The 17489-nt window shown below is 42.7% G+C and overlaps 2 protein-coding genes across 2 annotated transcripts in view; both read right to left on the reverse strand.

Moving 5' to 3' along the window:
- Window positions 1-974: 974 nt before the first annotated feature.
- On the reverse strand, window positions 975-10535 carry LOC134452979 (protein FAM161A-like). The gene is made up of 7 exons (XM_063203706.1): window positions 10290-10535; window positions 10056-10123; window positions 7704-7980; window positions 5910-6565; window positions 5465-5611; window positions 1844-1943; window positions 975-1306 (listed from the first exon to the last, which is right to left on the reverse strand). The coding sequence occupies exons 1-7, from the start codon at window positions 10431-10433 to the stop codon at window positions 1196-1198; spliced, it is 1503 nt and encodes a 500-aa protein (XP_063059776.1). The 5' UTR covers window positions 10434-10535; the 3' UTR covers window positions 975-1195.
- A 275-nt stretch (window positions 10536-10810) lies between these two features.
- actn3a (actinin alpha 3a) overlaps window positions 10811-17489 on the reverse strand; it is a 23047-nt gene continuing 16368 nt past the window's right edge. The window contains exons 11-21 of the mRNA XM_063203704.1: window positions 16933-17080; window positions 16286-16436; window positions 15854-15962; window positions 15284-15424; window positions 14451-14633; window positions 13999-14133; window positions 13209-13388; window positions 12767-12913; window positions 12475-12540; window positions 12145-12303; window positions 10811-11630 (exon numbers count right to left, since the gene is read on the reverse strand). Of these exons, the coding sequence (XP_063059774.1) occupies window positions 11472-11630; window positions 12145-12303; window positions 12475-12540; window positions 12767-12913; window positions 13209-13388; window positions 13999-14133; window positions 14451-14633; window positions 15284-15424; window positions 15854-15962; window positions 16286-16436; window positions 16933-17080 (1578 nt within the window). The 3' untranslated portion in view covers window positions 10811-11471. The remainder of the gene's footprint in view (window positions 11631-12144; window positions 12304-12474; window positions 12541-12766; window positions 12914-13208; window positions 13389-13998; window positions 14134-14450; window positions 14634-15283; window positions 15425-15853; window positions 15963-16285; window positions 16437-16932; window positions 17081-17489) is intronic.

Genomic DNA, 17489 nt, shown 5'->3' on the forward strand with positions numbered 1-17489 from the left:
TTGTGTATACAGTATGTAATCCTTTTACCTTTATTTGAGTGGTATAGAAATGCCATAAGCACACTTAAACACAAAAAACGGGACTGTATAGTTACCATCACTTATCCGTTACAGTTGAATTGTTTTTGTTCTGTCTTTGTTTTTTATTTTTTTATAAGAAAAATGAAGAAGAAAAAAATGAAGGTGAAATGTGTCCTTTGCATCATGTTAAAGTATATACTCCCAATTGCTTTGAAGATTCACTTTAAATACATTGCTTTAGATATACATGGAGGAGCTCTATTCAGCATCCGTCTTGAAAAACAATGTAAATTAAAGGTTTGGTGAGACTTTTAAATGAACATCAGTCTCTTTTCTTCTCACTTTATTGATTATTCCGTTTCACTTAGCTATGCTTTGTCATTTTCTCTTTGCTGCCATGCCATGCCATTCTGCTATTTCCTCATTTGCATCTGAATTGGAAACTGCCATTTCCTGTAGCCTATGAGCTGAGAAAGTTTGGGGCTCCATTTCATGTTTTGACACCCAACGTCACGGCACTCATCGACAGTGGCTTGCTGTCCGGACGAGGGCTGGTCTGGGACCAGAATAACACCTGGGAATTTTTGCATGACCCTCTCTAAACTGTGGGCCAGTCTCTAAAATCTAAGGGGAAAAAAAACCCTGAGGACTGTCGACCCACCGGGAGATGCCCTGTATGCCAGATGACCAGTCCAGGTCAGGTTTGGAATTAAATAAGTTGGGCAGCAGCATGAAAAAGGGCAGCAATGAAGCAGTAGGCTCCTACAGTTGATGGCCCTAACACAGTTGACTGCACAGACATCACAAGAACTGTGGTAATCAGGAGCATATCATGCATAAAAGAACATTAGTCACATCTACACAGTGGCTATGAGAATATGACTTGGTGTGTGCTGCTGCCTTTACTGTTATCTATCATGTCCAAGACAAATTTCATTCGGGACCATTAAAAAGAATCTTGAATCTTTCAGTTTTTAATGCAGAGAAAGCAGGACCCATCGTGCAAACGTCTGCCACTACTATTGTATGTTATGGAACATGCTCTGAAAGAATCACCCACAGGGTTTAAAATTGTATTGTATTGAAAAAAAGCACTCATGACTGAAGTTCGTTTTGGTTATTGGAGAGCGAAATTGGTGTGCGTGCGTGTGTGCGCGCGCGTGCTGTTCTGACTTTAGTTGAGGGTATTGCTGTGGTCACAAGTCGGCCAAGGCTCCAGAGTGAACTTCTCATCTATGACGAAGGGCTCCTGCATCAGGACACTGTGGTCACCTGAAGTACATGGCTGCAACATACACACGCACACACTACATTACATTACACTTTCATCCAAAGCAACTAGTTTTGTTCATATAAGTATTTAGTTACAGGGTATAGGTTACAGTCGCCAGCGCAAGGGCCATTTCAACCATGGAGAGGTGGGGTGTAATTTGAACCTGCACCCTCCTGATTTAAAGGCCAATTCCCTAACTGCTACATAGTTTGGGTCTGAGTTTGACATCCCTGGTCTAAGGCCTAAAGTGCAGAGGGAAATCCTGGTTTGTGTTCATAGTACCTGGAAGGACTTAAAAAAATATGAAGTGGCCCCTCAAATGAAGGTTTCCCACCCCTGGCCCAAGGTACGATAATGTACTGTCTTTGTTTAAGGTAAGATAATGGTAGTGTGTCTTTGCCTATGGTAAGATAAGGCACTGTAGTTGTCTAGGGTAAGATATGGTACTGTACTTGCCTAAAGTAATATTAAGGTACTGTATTTGCCTAAGGTAATATTAAGGTACTGTATTTGCCTAGGGTAAATATAAGGTAGTGTTTGTGTACTGACGTTAAAGAGGGTGTTGAGCATCAAGGGTCTGTGGTTGACGCGGTCCAATATCTCAGTCAGCTGGGCCTGGTACTCAGCACTGCGCGCCCTCATTGCCCTCCTGCCACACAGGGAAACATTACGTTACATTACACTTACACTTACCAGACACTTTCATCCAAACAGACACACAGTATTGATTAGGGATGTGAAAAATAATCAATCTGTCTCAATACATCGATTGGGGATTCAATAAAATCGATTCATCCACAAGAGATTCATTGAAAGGACTTGATATTAAATATCCCTAGTAATCAGAGATGGGCAGTATTGCTATTACATCTAATTGAAATACATTTTGAAAAACAAAACAATATTTTGTATTTGTATTTCATATCAGCGAGATACATGTATTTGAATTTTGTATCAAATAACTTTTCTCAAATACTTTGTGTATTTTTCTCAACTACAAAATACAAAATACTTTCATCTAAAGAATGTTATTACAAGATATGAACACAAGATGGTGCTGCAGATTAAAAAGTACATGATTGGCCCTAGCCTTGACTGCACAAGAAATTCAATCCAATTGAAGGTGAGTTAGTCGTGCATATTTGCTAGAATTCCAGAGCGGAATTCTATGCACGGACATGTACAGGATGTATTTGATGAATTGTAGGTTTTCTAAATTGCTTAAATTGCTTAAATCTGCACAGTGCAATATTTTTAGTAGTTAATTTCCAAAATGTAATGCTGCCCATTCACAAATGCCATTTACCAAATACCATTTTCACAAGTACTTACCACCACCATTAAATTCTAATTACTCATTTACGACAAAAAAGCATGTTTCATACATGAAAAATGTGGATCTTCTCAATGTCCGTCATTTATAATTTTCAGAAATTGACATTGTAGCTGCAAAACACACTGTACTTTGGTCATACTAGTAAATATTAGTTAATTATTTTGCATATTCATGAAAGGAACCAATTTGGGAATAGGAAGTACAGTTTCAATGAGCAGTACAGTTGCAATACCTACTCTCGCCACCATCCTATAATGCACCTTAAAAAAAAAGAAAAAGCAATTGTATTTCTACTTTTTTTCACAGAAACGATGGCTATTCTGGCACTGACATGTTACAGTAATTGACATATTAAGTAAAGATTGAAGGGTGACCAGTTGAGAGATGTTCTCATTTGCAGGCCTCATAAACCGGCCCCATCGCCAACGTTGGAATGCGACATCGTCAGTATTTTTTGCACAAGTTGTACGTACATGATATCGCTGCAACTCTCATCATTTCTCATCATTTCATTTCTCAGAATTGCATTGTTCAATTAATTTCATTGTGTAAGTGAAATTGGTAGTTTTTGTACACAATGGTTTTTGTGGTATTTTGTTATATGTTGAAAATACAAAATACTGTATTTCGATATTAGATACTGCTACAGTTGTATCTTATTTCTAACATTTTTTGCTGGCTATTTTGTATTTTGTATGGAAAATACATTTAACTGTATCTTTGCCCATCCCTGCTAGTAATGCACCACTTGTAGGATGGGTAGGCGCTAAACAGCTTTGGCACATCATCAGTTGTGTACCTGAGCGTCACAATACACCCTCCGCTGAGGGTGAACCATATATTTGAAAATAATCGAATCGTTGGCCTAAGAAATCGAAATGGAATCGAATCGCCATGAAGGATCTGATTTACATCCCTAGTATTGCAGTCCCTGGAGCAATGTGGAGTTTAGGTTCCTTCCACATATATCATCTCATAATCATTAATACGTTGTCATATATTGCCATCCTCATGTAACCATTTGTTACTGCACATGGCTGCACATACAATATAAGACAATCCCCATCTCCCACTTGCAATGATAGAACAATTTGTTGCATAGTGCTACAAGTAATACACTGTAATATGAAAAGCTCCTTCAAGAACCTCCAATTTGCCATTCTGGGGGAATATGTAATAATTCTCGAAAGAACCTGGTGATTGGAAGAACCCCAACATCCAGTGACAAACTGAAGAACCTCCAAAGGTTCTTTGAGGAACTTCTCCTGTCTGCAATGTGAGCAAATCTCTGAGAACTTGGGGATTCTTCTTTTTTAAAATATATTGTGTAAGGCTTTTTATACTTTCTTATTTTTGACAGGACAGTGGAGGAGAGACAGGAAATGAGTGGGGAGAGAGAGACGGGGAAATGACCCATGCCGGAATCAAACCTGGGTCGCCAGGATAGTAACCCAGTGCCCTACTGCTATGGGGCACCTAAGTCACGCCCTTCTACTTCCGATCCATGGGGCTGGAGCTCTCAAAATTTTGAATGAGAGTTAATGGAGCGAGTCAAGCTAAATCCTCATCCCGTTTGGCATGTGCTCCGGATTTCACATATGGTGACAGTGAATTTGAAAGGTTTGGATTTGCGTCGTAAGACCACTCATTTTCGACACGCAAGAAACGTTATTTTAGCTTTTGTGCAAAACTGTGTTAGAGACTACACGTGCGCCTCGCATATCTGACGTGAACCGAGGCACAGCCAACCCTACCGCTGCACTGCGGCTTAAGTGGCTGCACGTCGGACATGCGACGTCTGTTGTGTAGTCCAAATAATTGTATATTTTTGCACACACACAACTCAAAAATGGCTTGCCAAGTGAAGTCAACAAGCACACCATTGGTTGTTATTAATTCTGAGGCACAGCATATGTGTGATCGACGGGGAAATGAGAGGTGGATCGGAAAATAGCTTTGATCAGTCCATTACAGCCCAGTCAAAAGTTTTTGCGTTGCCAGCCCCACAAGCCGCCCGGAAGGGGTGGAGACTTAGGTGCCCCATAGGCCACGGCAGTGCCACCCTGAGGGTTCTTCTGAGAGCTAATTTGTCACTTATGTAGTTTCCTCAGAGAACTTGGCAACTGAAGCTTCTTTGAAGAACTTCTCATTTTTACAGACTACACTGAGTTTGGAGGAGCAGAGTGTCTCTGAAGTGAAAGATAAAAGAGTTGCGTACATTCAAAAAAAAAAAATCATTGGAGCCAGACTACTGTTGCAAGTATTTCACCAGAAGTGTTATGCACACTGTTTTGCTCCATAAAATATTAATTGAAAAAAACAAAGAAAGTTGCTGTGTTGAAAAACTCAATTACTGCTCTTCCATAAGCAGCGATATACGAAATGCAAACCATATTAAAATAAACCACAATGAAAATAATTGTCCTGCAGTGAATAAAATTTATAATCAGAGCGTCTCTATGGCCAGTTCAAAGGGACATGGGTAAAAGATTAACCTGATGTGCTTTTACACCTCTACAGCAAAACGGGGTGTTTGCCAGACCGGCTTTACTCTGAGTGAGTCTCCCTGAAGGATCACAGTAAAACCTCTTCTACTCTGTGCAGATGGCCCAATTGTGGTGCTCTCGGTGGGGCAATCGTCTGCTGTGCGGCTGACCCAGGTTCGATTCTGGCCCGGGTCCTTTGCCAGCCCTATCGTCCCAAATCGCTTCCTGTCTCTCCTCCACTATCTAGTTTCATAAAAAACCTAATAAAGGCTTGAAAATTCACCCCCAAAAAACTCTAAGCTATTTTTAATCCTGTGTGGCATGAATGACTGTTTCGCTCCATCAAACCTGTAATACTGGGCCTTCTCCTTGTTGGCAGAGCTGATCCAGTTGTGAGCAGCAACCCACATGCCAATCTCTTTCTGGAGCATGGCTCTGGTGTCTCTCTGCCTCTCTTCCTCTGCCCCTCTCACCGCCACACATGCCAGTCTCTTCCTGTTGGCACAGTATGCCTCAAATTAGGTGCATGCAAACTTAGACATGACATGACATTGTGAAATATACAATATACAAATGTACAAAATGTCTTCTTTTATCTGTTGTGTGTTGTCTGTTTGTGTGTGTTGTTTCATGCACATATTTTAAACTTATCCTACCATTATCTTCCAAGTTGTCTAACAACTTTTTCCTTACATCAACCTTAAAAGATTATATTTTTCTACATAAACCTTAAAAGTCCCATCACAGGCAATGAGTGGTAATCCAGGCAGTCGACAGACACAGACCCACTGACCTCACAACCTGGTCTCGCAGCATCGTAGCCTTGGTGTTCCTCGGTGACCTGGGAGGAGCCACTGCCTTGCTCGCAGGTGCTGCTGCTGTTGTGGCCTTCGTGTCACCATGGCACCTCACACTTCTTGGCAGCTCCTTGGCGCCGCTGATCTTCTGGCCAGACACGTTGGCCTCGAAGCTGAACGGCTGAGGGATGGTGGGCTGCTTCTTCTGCCTGACCTGCCTCAGCTTCACCTCAAACGACCGCTGCAGCTGCGGGAAGTCTGGCACCTTGTGGTTGATGGCGGGCTGGAACGTTGGCATCTCCTCCTCATGAGCCATTGCGTTTTGCGTAACGCTACCACCAGCACTTCTGGTGGCCGAGGAGGAGGTGGTGTTGGCCTTTGCCGTGTGGTGGCGTTGGCGGTGGCGGTCTTGCCTGGTGAAGGGGCACTGCATGTCCTGGAGGAACTTCATGCGCCTGTCGTGCAGGATCTTGCGCTGCCTCTCGCACTCCTCCACCATCTTGTGGTAGATGGCGATGCGGCTCCTGGGGGGCACGGGGTTGGCCTTGAACTGGGGGGGCTTCACGAGCTCCACCTTCACCTCCTCCCAGGCCTGGGAGGGCTTCCGCCTCCGACGCTCCTCCTCCCTCAGGGTCATCTGGAAGGGCTGCACCTGCACCATCAAAGAGAGTAGAGTAGAGTAAGATGACTCAAGCCTGTGTATTTCCTGGATCCATGTGATGTCATGTGAACGCCCCTTTAGGAGACCTGCAGTTAGGAGACCTTTGGAGGCTTTAGGTTTAGAATAAATGGAGTTTCCTTGGCACTGTAGATGGCGCTAACGCACATCTTATGCAAGCCATCACGAAATGCCACAGTAAGAGAAGATGAAGGAGGGAACAACGCCCCCCGAACTTAAGTACACTCCTTTGCATTGGGTGGGCGGGGTTTGAATCATCTTCCTCTACTCAGAAAGTCTTCAGTACCATCATCCAAGAATTTTGGAAGAAGATAATTCAAGTGTAATTCCGTTCAATGTCCATTCCTTCAGCAAAATTAAAGCAACATCTCGGTCATACAACCTTCTTCACGTTTTATTTTATTTTTTTGTTAAAATGTCTGAACCCTTAGCGCATAGCTTCTGTTAAAACTTTATTTTTACCAAAATGGTAAATGATCAAGTCTTATTCGGTTACTTCAGACTAGGGCTGCACAATTAATCGAAAAATAATCAAAATCGTGATAAAATAGTGAAATCGAACTCATGATTTTAATCGTGATTTAATCGTGGCAATAGTGACCTACTTTTGAGAGCGTCCTTTAAGCCAGAACATACTGACAGGCTGGTGTTTCTGGCCAGAAATCTGTCCACTTAAGTTTCATGCTATTGCCTTTACATAATTATTATTATAATTCATTTTATTTTGCTCATCCCGTATGTAATTCATTCTTGGTTATATTTCATCTTGTTATAATTTTCAAAAAAATCTGCAAAAATCAATAATCGTGATTAATAATCGTGATTATGATTTTGACCAAAATAATCGTGATTATGTCTTTTTCCATAATCGTGCAGCCCTACTTCAGACTCTGCATTGTCATAGCAATGTTGTTATGATGTAGATGAGTGTTTTCAGCAAAGAGTGAATATGCCTGTCGACGGGCCCATCTTGCAGTAACAGGCTACTGTGTGCCTATTTGTTCCAGTTGATTTGTTTTTTTTATGTTCTTGTTTTATTAATTAAGGGGAAAATATATTGGAAAAGATATTGGTCAAAAAAAGAAAGATAGAAAGGAAGAAAGAACAGTACCTTGGTCACCCGGGGCTTGGCCTCCACAGCCTTGGGCTTAAAAACCTCAGGCTCTGGATCTTGCCTAGGGCAGTAGTCGTCAACATTGAAGCGGTCCCACATCCACGCCATGCTACTGCCTCCATCACTGCTCGGTGGGGGTCCATATGCTGTGGGTCCTGGGTCTGAGTCTGGATATGTGTCTTTGACATCACCACCATGCCTCTCCTCCACCTCCTCAGGAGAGGCGCATTCCCTCCCCTGAACAACCAGCTCCAGGTTGCTTATTGCGGCGTCACTGCGTTGGAGGAGTGAGGCAAGAGGCAAGAGGATTTCTCTTTTTTTTTAAAAAAAGGTGACTAATCCACAAACACAGGGCTGCATTTCTCTAAAACTCTTTAAGTGATACTTAACCATACCATAAGTAGTATTTAGTATTTAAGTAGGCTATGAGTTGCCCCCTAGGTAATGTACCAGACATAACTTAGGTCTCTATTAACCACAAGGAAATTATAGCATCTAGATCTTTGGAAAAACATTAGCTGTGCCGATTATGAATGTTCTGGGCAGATTGCTTGTTTGTAGACCTATTGGCCCTCATTTATCAAACTTGCGTAGAAACCATCGCAGAAATGAGCGCAGATCTTGTCGTACGACGAGGCTCACGTGAGATTTACTAAACATGTGTACGTCTCCAATCTCATCGTAAGTGCGAGCGGCTGTTGATAAATCCAGCGTCTGAAAACCATCGTAATTAGAATAATCACACCTTCTCTAAACTGGCGGGAAGGAGACCGCACCCCTGAGTTTGCGACATGGAGAGACGCAAACCAGCTAAAACATCCACGTTTCTGGTTGATTGACAGCTTGAAATTAGGCTTTACGCGAGGTAGACAACAAAATAACACGTCCCAATAATCAACAGCAGTAGCCAACAGGTAGAGATTGATTTCCAAATAATGATGGTTAGTCTAGAATGTAATGTTTGACTGACTACAGTAGACATAATGAAGATATTTTTTAATGAATATTATTTAAATATTTAAATATATGAAAATTAAATATGATGATATTTTGTAAACGAGGTCAAGAAAAGGGTCCTACGTGAAACTGGCCAACAAACAGTGCCCAAACAATTGGTTGGGGAAGGTGAGTTACATGTCCAGTGCGCTGTCCTTCTCGCGCTCATGTGCGCCCTGCGCTCCAGTCTTTCGACCGGATAGCCCTTTTACCACCTATGGAGTGGACGACTATAAAATGTTATAGGACACACACGTGTCAGGTGTAGCCTATATTCGGATATAGTTGTGTGCGATCAAACGTCGAAACTCAACCGGGAGATTATTAGGCTACTGTCTGTAGGCTATTGATTGATGTGCGCATGAACTCCCAGCTGTTAAAAAGAAGGGACGACTGAAGGCACATTCCAATGCGCGGCTAGGCCTATATTGCACAAATATTCACACATCACTTCAAATCACAAATTAGAAGTCTCTTGTTCCTATGCCAAATTAACGCAGCGCTCCCAGGAAGGGTGCACCAATTCAAACAGGTAGACGTTGGCTTATAGCCAAAATATACAATGTAAAAACATTTTGTAATTATATAGGCCACATATTTATGATAATGAGTTGTTGCGCTACAACTGCTGCTCAAGTTGGTGATCATAGTCATCTCAAGTCCAACTTGAAATCGGCGTACACCATCTGAGAGCAGTCGTAGGATTTCATCTTTCCTGCGCTTACGATGAGATTTGATAAATACCAACTGGTCGTAGAAAACGAACGTACGCACGACGTACGTATGATTCTCGTCGTACGCTGCTTTGATAAATGAGGGCCATTGAGATTAGAATTTCGAATGGAAGCCAACTCGTGTCTGACACTGGGTCTGGCACATTGGGATTAGAGTATTGACCAAAGGGCCAGATGTCGCAGGCAAAATGCCCGTGCCAATAATAAGAAATAATATTGTCATTTCATTCCTGCACATTGTAAATGAAATGAATACAGACCCTTGTCTTGGGTGGCCATTTTAAGAATGCTGGTACATCACTTTGAATTTAAAAGTTGTCTTTCTTGTTTTGCGGGCCAGATGAAGTGCTAGCCAGTCCACTGCTGCACTTTCTGTACGCAAATGGCACACAAATGACATCACAAATATTGGCCATTCTAAAATTGCCTACCATCTTATCTTTTTTTTCCCACTACACTCTGTGAATATATAGTCTTTCTGAGTGACTTGTTTCAAGTACCAAAAATAAGAGAAAATGATAGGTTACCAATAAATGGCCACAGGCTATTTTGTCACAGCATCTGACCTTTCATTCTGTGTGTGTAGGCCTCTATGTTACAAACAAGCAAGCACGCTCACCTTTTGGTTTCCTGAGTTCTGTCATGGCGGTCAATGGACTCAGTGTACCTGAGTTGATTGTATTGTGGCTGACAAGATTAAAAAAAAACATAGTAAATAACAGAGAAGGGCGGCGTAAATCTAAATCCACTAAAGCAGTAGTCTGTGGTCGCAATGCGCACATTATAGTCAGTAGACTTTAGCGTATCACCCAAATACACCATCGTTCAAAGACTGCACTTCTTTATGTCTCACCTCTCGAACAGAACAGTGCGCTTTCAAACTGAGGTAATACAAATCGTCTGAGGCAGGCCGAGGTCCTTCATAGTCGCGGATTGGTGTACGCAAACAACTGTGCCTGATAACCGCATTGCGGTGAGGTAGCCACATCTCCTTCATGTCTTCATTTTAATTTTTTCGTTATAGCCTGATTTAAATGGATAACCTACATTTCTGTCATGAAATGTACGGTTTTTCAGATAAATGGAAGATTCTATGCTATGAAGAATGTGATGTAGAACTCCTGTGTCATAATTAAGGTTCGATTAGCCTTCGACTTTGCGCAACCCTGAATGGCTGTAATGCGGTCAATGTCGTTTAAGCAATATTGCACGAGTGACTTTAATCATAATTTTTAATGTTTTGGCTACATTGTAACTTTTCTTGAGGATTCAGTAGGCCTATACCTTGATCAATTCTTTTCTCTCGTGGAATCTGCTTGATGCAAGTGCATAGGGTTTGTGATGGGTTTCAACAAATAAGGACACAAGTCATAAGACCATGTAGAATTGATTTTATTTTATTTTTTATTTTTTCTTCTCCTGCATGAACACATTTAAGTGCAATGGAGAGGACAGTGAAGTCCACATATGTCAAAAATAAAATCTAAAACTCCATTCTCTTGTTGTTGAGTACATGAGACAAGTAGGCTATCTCACCACTATGCACATGTGTAGCTCGCAGAAGAAGGGGGGAGAGAGGGAGAGAGAGAGAGAGAGAGAGAGAGAGAGAGAGCACTTCGGCACCACAAAACTTTTTTTTTAAATTCAAGTGATTGATAATTGTCTCTTTAATCTGTGAATCTTTACTGAATAATTAATTCAAATAAATCAGTGATGGATGGACTCTGTTCACTCACAAGATCAAACAAGAATCTCTGACGTGTGGTGAATGTTCAGTAAGAGGTATGTGGCTGTGCATTCATCCAGTTTGATATGTGCATTGCAAGAGAGAGAGAGGGAGAGAAAGAGAATGAGAGAGAGGATATTAATGCACACAGAGAGGCCAAGGAAGGAGGAGGAGGATGAGGCAGGGATGGGGCTGGGGCAGGGGCCGGGTGTGGAGGAGGGAGAGGGGGGTTCTTCACAAGTTGAAGGTGTGGGGAAGGGTTGTTTTTTTTCACAGGGCGCTGGGGCATGAGTGGGGGTGTTAGGTTCTTCACAGGTCGCTCTCTCCGTACAGGGCGCTGGAGAAGGAGATGTAGTCCAGGGCGCCGGCTGGGGCGTCGCTGCCAATGTACTTGGTCATGCGGCTGATGCAGTACTCGGCCTGCTCTGGGGGAAGCTCCCGCCTCAGCTCGTCCACCGTGATGTAGGTCTACACAGGGGACAGGGACAGAAAAGGTGCGGTCAGTGGGACACATTCACTTGCACACAACTAAGGCCTACTCAAAGTACAGTCATAGGACAACTCAAACAACTGAACCATATCTATCATAAGTATCAGGGCAAAAGACTAAAAAGAAAAGGAAAAATTACAAGACTGAAAGCAACTTAATGGCTGCCAGCTGGTTACCAGCTAACTGCACTGTATTGCATAGCAGAGTCAGTGGGAAAGGCACACAACCAATGCCTGGTCATAGACCCAACATTAAAACTAAACCCAACTAAAACCTAGTGACCATTACAGATGTCGGATTATTTGAGCCATAGATGCCTAAGTGCGGCCATTTATTCTTTCATTCCTTCATTCCAGATCTCTCATTTACATTTATCTCACACTAGTAGCAAATCCTCCATTCTGAAATGCACACGTCCACAAAGTCCAGTGAAAAGCTGCACTGAACTGAATTGAATTGGATTGAACTGAATGAATTAAGAGTCGTCATCACCTTGTCGGAGGCCAGGATCCTGAAGGAGGCCATGACTTGCTCAGCTGTGTCTGTCTCGGCGGTCTCTCTGGTCATGAAGTCGATGAAGGCCTGGAAGCTCACCACGCCAGTGTTGTTGGGGTCCACCAGGGTCATGATGCGCGCAAACTCAACCTCACCCTGCACACACACACACACACACACACACACACACACACACACACACACACACACACACACACACACACACACACACACGCGCACACAGAGAGTCAAGGTCAATGGGTGGACGGATGACCTGGATGAATGAGAATCTTCACAGATGCACACAATTAATATAAATATTCGTACCAGATCGTAACCCATGGAGATGAGGCAAGCACGGAAGTCATCAGGCTCCATCAGGCCGCTTCTCTTCTGCAAAACAGAAATGGAAAGAAAATCCATTTTAGCTTGGTTATGATGAATTACTCACTGGTTCCATTGCTAGAGATAAGCATAGCTCTTGCTTTCACACACACACACACACACACACACACACACACACACACACACACACACACACACACACACACACACACACACACACACACACACACACACACACACACACACACACAGAGTCTCTCTCGCTCCATCTTACCCTGTCGAAGTGGTTGAAGGAGGCCCTGAACTCGTTGAGCTGTTCCTGGCTGATGCCCTTGGCATCGCGAGTCAAGATCTGGTTCTCCACCTCGTTGATGGTGCGGGCGATGGTGGTGAGGAGCTGCTCCCAGCCGACACGGATGTGCTGTAGAGATAGAACAACGGAAGTGTATTAATGTGTGTGTGTGTGTGTGTGTGTGTGTGTGTGTGTGTGTGTGTCTTATCTTCACGACACATAACCTGTGATGGGAGCTTTATAAGGCATTGTTTACATGTATGCACTGCAGATAAGATCGAATATTTTTTTTTGCCGTTTCCATATCTTAGAATGGCAGTGTGGCAGAATGGTGTGTGTGTGTGTGTGTGTGTGTGTGTGTGTGTGTGTGTGTGTGTGTGTGTGTGTGTGTGTGTGTGTGTGTGTGTGTGTGTGTGCGCTGTACCTCCATGGAGTAGTTGGTGTGCTTGTTGTCGAAGATGAGTCCCTCCTGGCTGAGCTGGTGATCACCCTCCAGCTTGTCGATGTTGGACTTGTAGTTGACGATGTTCTGCTCGTAGGTCTTCAGAGTACCCATCTGTTCCTCCAGGGAGCCAGCGATGTCGATGGAGACATGGCCAATTTCCTGTGGGCACACAAGGTACAGGTAGAATTATGGCTTGTTCTAACACAAGACAGCCAGTGTCTTGCCAATAACTCTGGTCCTAGTCAGGAAAAAGTGGAACTTGCACACCAAGCCATTTGTATGAGGTTCCACTATTAGCTACTCTTGGTGAAGTTCTACCATGATGCATTTGTATTTGTAATAGCACTACAACATGAGGGTGATATTCAACCAGCACTCACAGCCGCTTCATCTTTACATGGACTACAAGTATAAAACAAAAAATAGGACTGACAAAAATTATTTCAGTGCCTCTTCAATTCATGTTAATGTCTGTTGTAATGGATATCTGAAAATGGCAGCAAGCGCAATTACATACAAGGAATATTACGATTTTAAAACAGAATGGTTGCATTATTCAGTTTGCACAAGAGTCACGTAAATGCTTCATTCATTTCGATTGTGGCAGTGTTTCGGAAATACCCCAGTTGCAGAATGCTGTTTTTCACACATGCAAACAGAATATTCCAGAACTTGTTTTAAACGAAATACTGAGAATATTCTGTTTGAATTCTGAACAATCCGTGTACATAACTGCAGTCACTGCAATGACACGTGACTCATACTGTACCTCCATCTTGGTCTGAATCCAGGGTCCGATGATGTTGGCCTGGGCAGCGAACTGGCGTCTGAGTCTCTCGTTGGCCTGCTGCCTGGCAACCTCCTCCTGCAGCATCTGATCCCTCATTGGCACCAGCTGTTTCACCTGGGAGATGAACACATCACGGGGACAGAGGACACGCAGATGTGACAACGTCAGCAAACCGCATGGGAACAGACGACATGCAGAAGTGACAACATCAGCAGAGATCTTTGGTATACCTCATCTCGGTGTTAAAAATCCTGCAAAGTGTTTGTGACATAGTGAGAACTCATTATTTTGCATAAATTCCTACTACTGAGGGTTAAACAGTATTTTTTCTGAATTTAAGTGCCAGTCATACGTAGACACAACACATAATAATACAAATTTGGTCAAAGTATTAATAAAATGTGTTGTGTCGTGTGTGAGTGTTTCCTTACAGCCTCCCATTTGTTGTTAATGTCCTGAGCGGACAGGTTGGTGTAGGGGTTCTCAGCCACCAGCTTGATCCCGTAGGTCTGGGCGATCTTCAGCACCTCACTGTGGATGCCCAGTGTTGCCATACGCTCCTTATCGGCCTCTGGTAGGGTGGCCTTGAACTGATCGTGGGCTGTGATCAAACTCTGCAGGTGAAAGAGATGGGGATTTGAAACAAAAAATGAAGGGTTTATTTGCAAAACGGTGTATCTCCATTTTGTAGAATGTTGGGAAATTGGCATTTTGTATTGGGCATTCCATTGCACTGCATTGCAAAATGGATTTTGCGTATGTTTTAAAAGTATGTTCCCAAAATATTTGAGTGCCAAGAATTCACACATAGCTGATATGACCTCTGAACAGTCATTTCCAATAATAAAATGCAAAAGTCAAAAATGGTGGATACACCGTTTTGCAAATAAACCCTTCAAATATATGTATATGATAAAAAAAATGTAAAGCACAAAGAATTTGATTTCAAATAAGAAATCACAGTAATCATTATCACAGCATTTTCTGATAATTCAATAACTCAAGCTTCAGTGGTACTTAACCAGGGGTTTCAAACCCAAATTCAGTCTGCCGAAATCTGGGCTGAAATCGTGAGCGGTACTCAATATTTATTCAGTAAAAATGGACTAAAATTGTGCATGTACACTTATGTACTCAAAGGCAAACTTCACAAACACTCAAATTTCTCGGGCAGAATAAAATGACCCCGTGGGCCAGCTTTGGCCCTTGGGCCTGAGTGTGACATCCCATTTGCTGAAGAGACAGTCATCTGTTGCCGCTTCACCTGAATCTCCTCGATGCTGTGCACAATGAACATGTCCTGCAGATCCTCCATGGCTCCGTCCATCCAGTTGTTGAAGGGCGCCGCCCTCTTGGCGAACTCCAGGTACAGCTGGTCAATGGTTTCCCACAGCTTCTCTACACGCTGGCATTCACAAAACACAGCAGAGAAGACGACACGCAACACAGACACAACAGACAAGACGACACACAGGACAAAGAGAATACACACAAAGATGCAGACAAAACATAACAAAGAATACAAAAAAGACAGCACAATACACAAATAGCATGTTACACCATAAACACAACCCCAACAGAGAATATCATCAAAAGCTCTTGAGTTTTCGACATTGCATTATATTAACTCGCTGTTTCACACTTTAAGCCCTGTTTTTAGACAGTTTGCGATCAAACAGCGTAGTGAAGATAAACATAACATTATGTTACATAAACATAACATAACATAATCATTTTGACAAGTATTTCAGGTTACACTCTATTTTGTCACGAACGATCTAAAAACAGGGCTTACACTTACACTATGTCATTATGGCAAGTGTCTAGACCTTACCTCCAGTGAATCTCTCCTCTTCTGTGTAAGTGTGCCCAGGTTGTCCCACTGGTCACAAATGGCTTGGCAGCGAGCATTGATGGTTGCGGCGTCAAAGAAATCCAGCTCACTTGTGGAAGAAGAGGAAAAACTTGTTATGAAAAGCACACATTCTTATGAGGTATGGGATAAACAATATTTAATCGGTTCAGTCTCGGGACACCAGGAAAATATAAAGAGCAGTTTAAAGGTAAACTATATTAACTTAATATTTATGAATGGGCAGCATCATTTCTGTTGTTTTTTGTGTGCATATTTACCACCACCATCAATTTCTAAGCATTCAGTATGAATTGGACATTTACACTTTTCATAGATGAATACATGGTTTTTCAGGTAGGGAAAAAACGTCCATGTTGGGAAAAAAAATCACACAAATTGCTATCTACATACTTCAGCTCCTGAGCGATGGCTGCGATCTGCTCGACTCTGTCCTGGTGTGCGGCCAGGTCGCTCTCGAAGGCCTCGTGCTTCCTCATGAGGGCGCGCACCTCCATCAGGGAGGCCGACTCGTAGTCCTTCTGCACCAGCAGCTCCTCCTTACCTGCAGGACCACAGACAGAACATCAGGGTACTGTGGGATGGACTGGCTGTTATAGGAGGATGCCACCATACCAACAAAATCACCATTTCTATTGTGAAAATTAAACTTCACCAAAGTGGCAGGAATGCTGTGGCGCAACCAGGGCTCTAAATTAACACCAGCCAACCAGCCAAATGCTGGTGACATTTCAGTTTGATTGGTAGGAAAGACCAACTTACCAGTCACTTTAACCCATTAGTGAGTGTGTGTTTGGGTAGTAAAACACTTCACACTGTTATAAACACCCATCCACTGCAATTCAATTCAGTTCAAAGCAGTAGTACACATGAACAATACTGCAAAAAACAAGAGGGATTTTCCTAAATTGGGATATTTGATGCACCCTACAGTAAGGCCCACCGGGAAATGCCCTGTATGCTACTGTAGATTACCAGCCCAGGCCTGTGTTTGCTCACTAAGCATATCAGGGTAAAAAAGAGGGTATTGTTGTGTGCACCTGAGGTCCATGTCTCGTGCAGGGTGCACTTCTGCTTGAACTTCTCTGCCAGGTGGTCGACTCTCTCCAGGCGGCGGATCTCTGTCAGCAGCCACTCCTCATAGCCCTTCTCCACCTGCTCCAGACCCTTCCAGGCGTTGGCAATGTCCTACACAGAGAGAGAGTGCTGTTATCTTCTTGCAGGCAAAGTATGTAAGTAGGATTGTAGTAGGCATTGCAGAGTAGACATTGCAACTATATGCTGCCAATTGCAACTACACTGTCCATTCCCAATTTTTATCTTTCAATGAATAAAAATATGTACTGGTCGGACAGAGGTACAGTATGTTTTGCAGCTAAAGATGTATATTACTGGAAATTTAAAATTGTGGACATGGAGAAGATCCATCTTTATATGCATAAAAAAAAATGTAATTTTCCTAGTCGTACAAATACTTTGAAAATTATGGTGGGGGGAAATACTTGTGAAATGATAACATTTGTGAATGGCCAGCATAAATTCTGGTTAACTACAAAAAAATGCATAAACTCTATATGCTTTAGCCATCATATACTCC

The sequence above is a fragment of the Engraulis encrasicolus genome, chromosome 7, assembly GCF_034702125.1.
Source record: "Engraulis encrasicolus isolate BLACKSEA-1 chromosome 7, IST_EnEncr_1.0, whole genome shotgun sequence".
NCBI lineage: Eukaryota > Metazoa > Chordata > Actinopteri > Clupeiformes > Engraulidae > Engraulis > Engraulis encrasicolus.

What these genes read in the sequence shown, in the direction of transcription:
- LOC134452979 (XM_063203706.1), bottom strand. Translation starts at nt 10,433, where the DNA reads ATGAAGGAGATGTGGCTACCTCACCGCAATGCGGTTATCAGGCACAGT. An exon ending in AGAACTCAGGAAACCAAAAG is followed by an intron (nt 7,981 to 10,055) that starts GTGAGCGTGCTT and finishes CCTCCAACGCAG; the next exon opens with TGACGCCGCAATAAGCAACC. An exon ending in TGCTCAACACCCTCTTTAAC is followed by an intron (nt 1,307 to 1,843) that starts GTCAGTACACAA and finishes TGTATGTTGCAG; the next exon opens with CCATGTACTTCAGGTGACCA.